Source organism: Bos mutus, chromosome 4 (genome assembly GCF_027580195.1).
Source record: "Bos mutus isolate GX-2022 chromosome 4, NWIPB_WYAK_1.1, whole genome shotgun sequence".
Lineage (NCBI taxonomy): Eukaryota > Metazoa > Chordata > Mammalia > Artiodactyla > Bovidae > Bos > Bos mutus.
The window spans coordinates 62239861-62251887 of NC_091620.1; the positions used below are offsets into that span (position 1 = coordinate 62239861).

A 12027-nucleotide genomic window follows, 5' to 3' on the forward strand; every position below is an offset into this window, starting at 1 on the left:
AAGGAATCAGTATTATACATTCAACTTTTTTCCTAGGAAACTTACTGCAAGTTTAACCCGGATCTTTGTTTAAAAAAAAAAACTTACAACAAATAAAACAACACAAAACAATGAACTGAACATCTATCTCTGGGATCAGAGATATTTTGTACATTTGTACATTTTGTACGAAGCCTGCAATCTTTTCTCTTCTTGCAAATTCTGATAATAATAACACTGGCCCTTGAAAACATAGATAGCCTCAAACCTTCCTTATATCTTCTTCCATCAAGCTATCTTCACCTTTATTGTTTTAAGTAAATCCAACATTTACTGCAGTGTTTATTTATTAGAAACTTCAGATGTCTTTTAAACAGTGCTATTGGAATTATTGTTATTTTCATTGGTGTTCTGGTTATGAAGATGCATAAGCCCTAGTAATTTAAGAATGAATTTGCAAACCACAAAGTTTTCCAGAAAGGCATATATAATATTATAGTAGAAGTGCTGCATTTCCACATACTCTGAATACATAAAATTCTGTCCAGGAATGATTTAAAATATAAGCTGTCACACTACTTTGTTACCAAAGATTACTTATGTATCAATAAAATGCATAATTAACATCAATTTGTTATCTTTGTATTTTATATTTAGCCATAAATTCAAAATTTAGTCATGTGTTTCTGTATTAGTCACACATTTCTTATATTGACAGGATATTCTAATGTAAGGACATGTGTCCAGAAAGCATTTTTGCTCATGAAACTAAAAAGATACTTTAAACAGTGTCTTTTATTAGTATTGCATCATACTAAACAAGTATAAGTCTGGTTGTTCACCAAAAGAAAGCAACAGTTACTGCTTGATGATTATTTGTTGTTAAATAATATGATACCAATCACTAAGTATTTTTATATGTAAATAGCTCCTACTAACAACAAGCATTATGAAAGAAAATTTGTGTTATTCATACCTGACAGAGATACATCACATAGTTAACTCATTTAAAATATAGTTCAACTGAGGTAGCTATAATTTAGTATATCAACCTCAATTTGAATATACTGTTTTTGAAATTAATTTATATAATAAATATCAATCACTTTAATATTTACATAAAAGGATAACATTCTCTTCTTTTTTAATATAGTCTAGGATATGCTAGGGTACAGTTTTGGATCCATGCAAACTTGGATTTTAAGGAGCCTTTTTTCCTCCCCAATTACCTATTCAAATTCATTTGGTTAAAGATAGTCAGCATGTTTCTCACAGAAAAAATACACCGCACAATCGTCTGCTTATAAGGTGACCTCTTTCACTTGGGTGGGTATCCTCTCCATCACGGGCTAAGTGAGGATGTAACCTTGTCAAACCAAAAGCAAAAGAATAATGAGCACACGACAGGCTAACCCAGCATGGGAAGGTTGTTAAGGAGGTTGCAGAAGCAGTTCCCTGAATGACAAAGTAAAAGGATACTCTGAAGAGTAGGTTAATATTAAAGAAAGCACTCAAGAATATGAGAAGCATTAATCCCCATCCTTGGATGTCTGCCATACAAAACTCCACTCAAATTTATTTCATTAGTTACTGACCAGGTTTAGTTAATATGTTTTCAAATAAATCTTAGTAGAACAGGCTTGACTGAGACACATTTAGAAAATATCTATTTCCACAAAGCAGTAACCAAAGATAAGTAAGAGCAAGTAGATAACGTTTTGCTTTTACCAATTATCACCCAACAATAAACAATTATTCTAATTCAAGAATCATACTTATAAGTTCCAAGTCTTCGCCAAACAGTAGGATTTTACTATCATTAAAACAAATAACAGTAACTACTACATTAATTGCTTCCCCAATGCACTAACTGGCATAACAGGGAATCATGTTAAAACATTTGTATAAGTAGCTGAAAAGAGTAGAAATTAGGCAAGTTCTGTTGCAGTCTTCTCAGTGTAAATTTACTTCTAAAATAAACAAACAAATCTCAAATCTAAATCATTCAAACATAGGAATATCATTGTGCAGTCATGTACATTTTGACATTCCTTCTCTACACTAAGATTAGAATGAAATTCTTGTTCCTGACCAGTCGTAATACTTTAACAGAGAAACAGTGCCACCTTTTGGTCCCAAACAAAAGCCTCCAGTCTACCATCTTCCAAACTTCCTTTTTTCAGTTAAATCACTGATACATATATATAAATGCCACTGAATTTCATGTCACACTTACAATGGTCTAGAAATATTTTGTAGCTACACAGCTAATAAAGCATGAGAGTAACATACAAGTTGCTTCCAAAATGCAATATTTCAAAATAACTCAAAATACCAGATACATGTACTCTAGATCATCAATATAATAATTTCTAATCAATATTTCATCAAAAACATTTTGCCAAAACCAAGTATGTCAATCAAGTGATAAATTTTAAGTATCATAGAAAAAAATCTTCTTTCATAGTATTGTTACAGTTCAAAATAGATTTTGAAAAATGTATTACATTTTAAATGAACCTATTAATTTAGTAATTGACAATATGGTATAAACGGAATTACTAGCTAAATCAGATAATTATAAATCGTCTTATATAGGAATATAGTATGTTTCTGATTTACTTACACTAATGACACAATGTCACCACGTTGAACTTCAAAATTCCTCACTTTCCAATGGTTCAAAAGCACCACATCAGATGACTGGCTCCCCCCAGGATTCAAAGAAGGCTAAAAAATAAGAAGAAAGAGACACATCTGTCATTTGTAATTTTCAATCTTCATGGTTCCTTGCACTTCATAGCTGTAGTGCAGTGCAATAAAACATTTCTAATATAGTAGCTTTCAATAAATTGCTGTTCTAAAATAACTGCAAATGATGAGTTTTCAAAAAGGCTCATCGGGATTCTTCACAGGTAACCAGAAAAAAAAAAAATTACCAATACTCATTTCAAAGGAAAATGTGCTAGACAGTCAACTCTTTACTAAACTCCCTTAAAGAGGCATGGAAAATTGTAAGAAATAAAAGAAAAAAGTGAAATCAAGCCTCCCTATAGAATATTCAGATAGGACCTAATTCCATAGTAAGTACATGTGATTGCTCCATTTGGAGAGAAGAAATAATCTCACATCAACCAGGAAAATACCATAGAAACAGTAAAGAGACCAGAGTAGCAAGTGATGAAATAATCTTGGAAAATATGGGAATTTCCCACTTTGATCTCTCTTTTCTACAGAGAGCTTTCAGGAAGGGTCCTGGCTTTCAGTTTAAGCCTAGTAAGCAGCCTTCGCCTTGGATTTAGACAAGTCTAGATATGCCTAAGGACCAATGGGGCAGACACGGAGAAACATTTTCTGTAAGAGTTCATCTGACGGTCAGGAATCATCCAGGCATAAGAAACTGATTAAGGAACCATAAAGCCAATACATCTATCACCTGGACAGAACTGCTGAAAAAGTCAATGGATATCAAGTCTGAAACTTGATAGTAGAATAAGAAAAAGTAGGAGAGCTTTTTCACACTGACTCTCCAGGGTCTCTGAGAACGTCATTGGTCTAAAAGAGCAATTGCTGTGGTGGTGGGGAAGGTACTAAACCACAACGGAGGCTCCCCCCATTCGCAGATGGTGGGTTGGCAACAAGAACAGACAGAGCCACAGAAACCAGGGCAGCAGCGAGGAAAACAGTACATGCCCAACAACAGGCTATCCCTGGAGCAGTAGTGCCATGGTGATGTTTTAATCACTCAGTCGTGTCTGGCTCTTGTGACCCATGTGGACTATAACCTGCCAGTCTCTATCTATGGGATTTCCCAGGCAAGAATATTGGAATGGGTTGCCATTTCCTTCTCCAGGGGATCTTCTCAACACAGGCATCAAATTCTTGCATTGCAGGAGGATTCTTTGCAGACTGAGCTACCAGGCAAGCCCTAGTAGTGACATACTATTTTTTAAAGATTCCTGGAATTACTTGTAGGTTTTCTAAAAAGCAGGTGTGAACAAAGGCATAGAAATGTTGTGTGGATGCTATTATAATGACTTTATTTTTGACTCCCCAGATTTTTTGTGACCAAAAACTTATTGGTTATCCTTGGGGATCTCAAACACTCTTATAGCTTCTGCAACTCCTTTATGTGATAATGCCTACACCTCTCTAACTTTAGTTTTGAATTCCCTGTTAATCCTCACTTGACTATCTGACATAAAATTCAATACTATTAAATGGAATTTGTCATCATTTCCTAGCATAAAAGTTTTCTCCCTTTTCTTACATCCTACTCACTACTTCCCCAGACAACCAACTTTAAATCTTACTTACCTTTTTACTTCGTGTCCAACCAGTCACCAAGCTAAAGGGATTTTTTTTTCATAATGTCTTTCACTTAAGACCCATTTTGTCTATTCTCTCTTCTATCATCATCCTTCAAGCACCAATCACCATATAAGCCTTCACTGCTGTTTCGTGGCCAAGTCATGTCTCTTTTGTAACCCCATGGACTGTGGTCCACCAGACTCCTCTGTCCGTGGGATTTTCCAGGCACGAATATCCGAGTGGGTAGCTATGCACCTATACTATCAGTCTCTCACCTCCAACTCAAAAGTGAATGATTCTATTTCTTTCCAGCTATAAGATTTTGAGAAAGTTACTTAACTTTGTTATACTTCAATTTCCTTACTAGTAAAATGATGATATTTAGTAACTTTTCTCTAATTAGTAATTAAATAATAATAATATCCAATACTCAGCAAGTGCTTACCATGTGCCAGACATTGTTCTAAGGGCTTAACCAATATTTACTTACTTGGTGAGATCATGCATTTAAAGTGCTTAGAATAGCTCTTGACCCCTAGTTAAGCTCTCAATAACTTTTATTAGTGATATAACTAAATCACAATTTTAATTAGAGGTAGTTTTGTACCCTTACCCCAGGTTCTTCATCCAGCTTTATCCCTAATAAGAAACAGCTGCAGCGGCAGGACAAATCCAAGGGGCGTTGCTGGGCTGTGGTGCTCGGGAACAGAGCTTCTGGAGTCACTCAGTCAGGTTAGGCGAAAAGCCAGGCTTCCGTATGTGGTTTATTCTCTCATCCATATTTCTCATTCATACTTTCTCTTTCTTCCTCTCCTTCTATATCCTTCAGTTCATTACCTTGCAAGCCCTTTCCCCTTATTTCTTTGTATTTTTCCCCCTTACATAACTGATGCGGTAAAGGTGGCTTGGGGGAAAGCAACTGTACAATGAAAAGAAAAATCTACTTCCCACTGCACTTTCACTGGGTCCATTTCTTTTCCTTGCCATCAGAGAAGTGAAGAACAAAAGTGATTTAATTATTTCCAACTGTTCTTCCTTAGTCTCTTTTGTTGTTTTTCAAAAGTTTGTGATTACAACTCATAATAAAGACATTTTTACTGTATCCAAAGTACAAATGCACATATCTGAACAAAACATCACAAAACAATAATCACCTTTACCACATACCCTAATATCGTAATTTCTATTCTCTCCTAATCCATGTTTTTAAAATCCTGTCTATAATCAATCATATTAATTTCCTATTCACTATTATTGATTTTGATGGTGGTGGTTTAGTCGCTAAGTCATTATTGATTTTGCAACCTAATAATCAATTATAACCCACAGTGCTAACATCATAGATTTAGATGATTCTTCTTTAACTGTTATCCTATGAAGGCTGCTTTTGTCTAGAAGTCTACCTTCAGGTCTTTCATCTCTGTTTTAAATTATTTTCTCAGAAAATCACATGAATATTCTAGGTGCAAATACCACCCATAGACCTATGACTCTTAAATGTGCAGTCCCAAATGACTTGCTCCTCTTCCATATGCAATCCATACCACTTCATACTACAACATTCAGAATGCAGTATGTCATATTTATTTACCTGCCTCACAACCAAGCAAGATGTACTTTTTACTCATTATTATGTCCCTTAGTTAAATTTATACTCTACCCTCAACTGCATTTCTGAGATTCTAGAACATGATTCTAACTGGTTGTTCAGCATCAAATCTCATCAAGCCATTCCCCTACTTAAAATCCTTTATAATAAGCTTCCCTGACTACCAACAAGACTGTCTTCAACATAAAAATCAACACACACATGGCATATAGGACCCTACCAATCCCTACTTATATTGTTCCTGCAAGTGACACTCAATCACAAGCAGTACTCTGTGCACAAGTTACTTCCTCACACTCCAAGACATCATGTTGTTCTTGTTCAGTTGTTAAGTCACGTCCAACTCTTTGCGATCCCACTGACTGCAGCACACCAGGCTTCCCTGTCCTTCACTATCTCCAAGAGTTTGCTCAAACTCATGTCCATAGAGTCAGTGATGCCATCCAACCATCTTATCCTCTGTCACCACCTTCTCTTCCTGCCTTCAATCTTTCCCAGATCAAGGTCCTCTACAGTGAGTCAGCTCTTTGCATCAAGTGGCCAAAGTATTGGAGCCTCAGCTTCAGCATGAGTCCTTTCAATGAACATTCAGGATTGATTTTCCTTAGGATTGACTGGTTTGATCTCCTTGCTGCCCAAGGGACTCTCAAGAGTCTTCTCTAGCACAACACTTCAGTTCAGTCACTCAGTCGTGTCCGATTCTTTGCGACCCAGATGCCATGCTCTTAGTTTTTTGAATGTTGCATTGTAGACCAGCTTTTTTTACTCTCCTCTTTCACCTTCATCAAGAGGATCTTTAGTTCCTCTTCACTTTCTACCATTAGAGTGGTATCATCTGCATATCTGAGGCTGTTGATATTTCTCCTGACAATCTTGATTCCAGCTTGTGATTCACCCAGCCTGGCCTTTTGCATCATGTACTCTGAATATAAGTTAAATAAGCAGAGTGACAATATACGGCCCTGATGTACTACTTCTTTCTCAATTTTGAACCAGTCCCCTGTTCCATGTAAGGTTCTAACTGTTGCCTCTTGACCTGCATACAGGTTTCTCAGGAGACAGGTAAGGTGGTCTGGTATTCCCATCTTTTTATGAATTTCCCAGTCTGTAGTGATCCACACAGTCAAAGGCTTTCACGTAGTCAATGAAGCAGAAGTAGATTTTTTTTTTTTTAATTCCTTTCCTTTTTCTATAATCCAATGATTTTGGCAATTTGGTCTCTGTTTCTCTGCCATTTCTAAATCCAGTTCGTACATCTGGAAGTTCTTGGTTCACATACTGTTGAAGCCTAGCTTGAAGGATTTTGAGCATTACCTTGCTAGCATGTAAATAAGTACAATTGCATGGTAGTTTAAACATTCTTTGGCATTGTCTTTCTTTGGAATTGGAATGAAAACTGAGTTTTTCCAGTCCTGTGACCACTGTTGATTTTTACAAATTTGATGACATACTGAGTGCAGTGCTTTAATAGTATCACCTTTTAGGATTTGAAATAATTCACTGGAATTCCATCACCTCCACCAGTTTTGTTCATAGTAATGCTTCCTAACACCCACTTGACTTTGCATTCTGGCTCTAGACGAGTGTTACAGTGACTACACCATCATGGTTATCCAGGTCATTAAGACCTTTTTCATATATTTCTTCTGTGTATTCTTGCTACCTCTTCTTAGTATCTTCTGCTTGTTAGATTTCCTGTGATTTCTGTCCTTTATTGTGCCCATCTTTGTTCCCTTGGTATCTCCAATTTTCTTGAAGAGATCTCCAGTTTTTCTCATTCTATTGTTTTCCTCAATGTCTCTGCATTGTTCACTTAAGGTTTTCTTATATCTCCTTGCTATTCTCTGGAACTCTGCATTCAGTTGAGTGTATCTTTCCTTGTCTCCTTTGTCTTTGGCTTCTCTTCTTTTCTCAGCTATTTTTAAGGTCTCCTCAGACAACCACTTTGCCTTCTTGCATTTCTTTTTCTTTGGGGTGGTTTTGGTCACTGCCTCCTTTACAGTGTTATGAACCTCCATCCATAGTTCTCCATCCATAGTTCCCAAGGCATCATATAAGCAAAATTTTTGACTGAAATGTTTCCCTCTTTCCCCTTCCCACCATTTAACTGTACTTCAAAAAAAACACTTGAATTGCGTGAGGCAATCTCCCAGGAATTCTTTCACATCACTCCTCACCTCTCCTCCTCATTCCCATCTTCAGTCTCCATTAGATAAACAAATGTCCCCAAGTTCCTCATCAAAACCTGACACTCTTACTGTCATAGAGCGTTTTTTAATATTAATTTATTTAGCTGCATCAGGTCTTGTTTATGGCATGTGGGATCCTTTTAGTTGAAGCATGCAAGATCTTTAGCTGTGGCTTGGGAACTCTTGGTTCCCAAGAGTTATATGGATCTAGTTCCCCAGTAGATGGGATCTAATTCCCCAGTAGATGGGATCTAGTTCCCCAAGCAGGGATCAAACCTGAGACCCTACACTGGGAACTCAGAGTCTTTGCCACTGGACCACCAAAGATGCCCAATTATAGCGCTTTTAAGCATTTTTATAATTATCTGATTGTCTCTCTTTCCAAGAGTATAAAAGCATTTTAAGAAGAGATTAGTTCTCAAGTCTGTGTTTTTGATACCTGGGCAAGTAAGGATATTAATACATTTTAATGGAAAGAATTTTTTTTAATAAACTAATGAAATTTCCAAAGACTTTCCAAATTAATATACCCAATACAGAGCCCTTTTTCCATCTTAGACCCAAAGTCTACTTCTATATTACCTTCCTTAGTAAACAGTGTCACAATTCACCCAATCCCCTACTCCAGAAAATCTTGAGTTATTCTGAACTTCTAACTCTCTCTGAGTCATCTATCCTCAGACTTTCCCTCTTCCCAGAATGCCTTTTCCCTACATGGAAAAGTTTTATTTATCTTTCCAAACCCAGCTCAGTTGATGATGACTTCTCTGTGAAGCCTTAAAACAGAACCTGAAGTTTCCTTGAGGAAATTACCAAATTACATGCTGGTGCTCCACAGTTAGGGACAGAATAATCTCTAGAGACTCAAATTTTGACACCTTCATTCATCTTTCCCTTACAGAATCAATCATCCACCAACTTTTCTAATGTTAATTGTTAGAACCTAAAGGTAATGCCTTGTAAACTACAGATTTATGCAGGGGAAAGGAACATCCCCAAAGCAAGCATGTCAAATTCCAAGCAGTAAAATATTAGAATCATCAGTCAACACCTGGAAGACCTTGTTTGATTTTATAAAAGAAACAATAGTTTCTTTTACCTTTGCTCTTCTGCACAAGGCTAACTTAATCATCTCCCAATCTGTGCTCCCTTAACAATTCAGGTAAACTTCAGGGATAGCCCTTAAAACCTTATTATAGGTATCTGCCTATACAAATGAATCTTTCATTCAATTAACTGTAAGTTTCTCAATTACAAGAACCATATTTCATTCATTTTTGTATATGCCCAACCCCAGAACAGTGGCTGGAAAATAGTATGTCTATACTTTTAAGTTTAAAAGATTAAAAGAATTTGAAAACATACTTAACTAAGATGTTTCCCACCGAATGTACATTATGTTAACAATGTATACCTCTCTTTCAAAGAAAACACACTCTGGATGAGTAAGCATAGTAAGAAACCTTTTGTGTTGGGCCAAGCAGTCCATGGGGTCGCTAAGAGTAGGACGCAACTGAGCGACTTCACTTTCACTTTTCACTTTCACTCATTGCAGAAGGAAATGGCAACCCACTCCAGTGGTCTTGCTCTGAGAATCCCAGGGACGGGGGAGCCTGGTGGACTGCCGTCTGTGGGGTTGCACAGAGTAGGACACAACTGAAGCGACTTAGCAGCAGCAGCAAGTAGGTAATTTAAGCCTTAGAAATAAAGTTGGACAGTATCCATAATGAAATAATGCTAATCAGAACATCAAAAACTTTTTTCTTTACAGTTCATTTATAAATATAAACAATACTTATGAATATGAATAACATTATGCATAAAGAAAAACTTTCTTTAATTGGGAAACTGTTCCTACAACACTATAAAATCCCATAGTTGTTTGTACTTCAATTAAATTTCTTTATAAAAAGAAAAAAATTTTACTTCTTGAGTTTTCTAAAACAACTTTTCAGAAGAAAAACAATGCTCTAACTTCAAAATGAAAATATTATATAAGAAATGAAAGAAACTTCATTTGGATGTTGCAATTTTAGAAAAATTAGTAAAACCATATTATTTCTTAGAAATTTTACATCTTGTTTTTACCCACTGTGGGAATGGCAGTTTGCTTCAGACAGAACAAGCAGTCCTTTTAAACCAAAGAAGTTATATGTATGAAATCTAAATTAAAAGTCATAAACTTTGGGAACTTGATGTAACCAGAAAGTCTATATTTTCTTGTCATGTTTTTAATACTTTAAATCCTAGATTCCCAGAGACTACATCAAAATTACAACCAACAGAAAATAACAAAGTTTCCTGAAGTAAGAAATAGCAGAGAATATTTAATTTAGGAGGTTTTTTTTATTTAATTATAGTTGATTTACAATGTTGTGTTAGTTTCTGGTATACAGCAAAATGATCCAGTTGTATATTTTTTTAATATTATTTTCCATATACATGTAACAGAATATATTCATTCTGGTTTTTTTATATTAATAGAATACTGTGCTATATAATAGGACCTTGTTATTTATCTATTTTATATATAGTAGTGTATATCTGCTAATTCCAAACTCCTAATTTATCCCTTCCTGCCCTCCCCTTTGGTAATCATAAGTTTGTTTTCTACGTCTGTGGACCTCTTTCTGTTTTGTACATAAGTTCATTTGTATCATATTTTAGAGTCCACATATAAGTGACATCATATTCTCCTTCTGACTGACTTCATTTAATATGATAATCTCTAGGTCCATCCATGTCGCTCCAAATGTTATTATTTCACTCTTTATCCAGTCATCTTTTGATGGGCACTTAAGTTGCTTCCATGTCTTGGCTATTGTAAATAGTGCTATTGTAAACACTGGCGTGCATGTACCTTTTCAAATTAGAGTTTTCTCCAAATAGCTGCCCAGGAGTGGGGGTGCTAGATCATATAGTAATTGTATTTTTCACTTTTTAAGGAACCTCCATAATGGTTTCCATAAGGCCAGCACCCATTTATATTCCCACCAACAATGTAGAACCATTACATTTCGCCATACCCTTTCCTACGTAGGAGTTTCTACCTGTATCTCAAAATGTGTGATTGCATCAAGATGTTCCTACCAGCAGTGGAGATTTCCAGTAGTAAGAGGGAAAACGTCACTAGTCATTGGGATTCCTGACAAAACAAACCCAAAAGCAGCCCTGACTTTCTTTTCTTAAATGAAGAAAAGAATTTTCTTTTCTTGCATTCTCACACAATCAGTTCCTAAGCTTTTGTTGTAGAGCACTAGGATTAAAAAACAAACAACTTAGATAAGTCTTTTGGACATGTACACACTGCTGTATTTAAAACAACTTAGATAAGTCTTTTGGACATGTACACACTGCTATATTTAAAACAACTTAGATAAGTCTTTTGGACATGTACACACTGCTATATTTAAAACAACTTAGATAAGTCTTTTGGACATGTACACATTGCTATATTTAAAACAGATAACCAACGAGGACCTACTATACAGCACAGCGAATGCTGCTCCATATTCTGTAATAACCTAAATGGGAAAAGAATTTGAAAAAGAATAGATACATGTATATCTATAACTGGAAAAAAAAAAAAGAAAAGAAAAAAACAACTTAGACAAATCTTTTGGATAGCCCTTACTCTAAAGAAAGAAAACTATGTTCAAATCTGGTCTCTACTTCCTTACTAGCCAGACTGGTTGTGTGTGTGTGTGTGTGTGTGTGTGTGGGCACGTGCATGCTCAGTCACTCAGTCATGTTCAGTTCTTTGGACTGTAGCTCACCAGGCTCCTTTGTCCATGGAATTTTCCAGGCTAGAATACTGGAGTGTGATGCCATTTCCTACTCCAGGGGACCTTCCCAACCCAGGGATCAAACCCACATCTCCTTCACCCCTTGCACTGGCAGGTGGATTCTTCACCCACCTGGGAAACCCACTAGCCAGAT

At 36.0% G+C, this 12027-nt stretch overlaps 1 protein-coding gene across 7 annotated transcripts in view; it reads right to left on the reverse strand.

Annotated features, from left to right (window-relative positions):
• The window catches only part of IMMP2L (inner mitochondrial membrane peptidase subunit 2), a 949675-nt gene that overhangs the window by 864312 nt on the left and 73336 nt on the right, over positions 1-12027 (reverse strand). For all 7 annotated transcript variants that reach the window (XM_070369545.1, XM_070369548.1, XM_070369550.1 and 4 more), the window contains exon 4: positions 2606-2709. In XM_070369545.1, coding sequence (XP_070225646.1) covers positions 2606-2709 — 104 coding nt within the window. The remainder of the gene's footprint in view (positions 1-2605; positions 2710-12027) is intronic.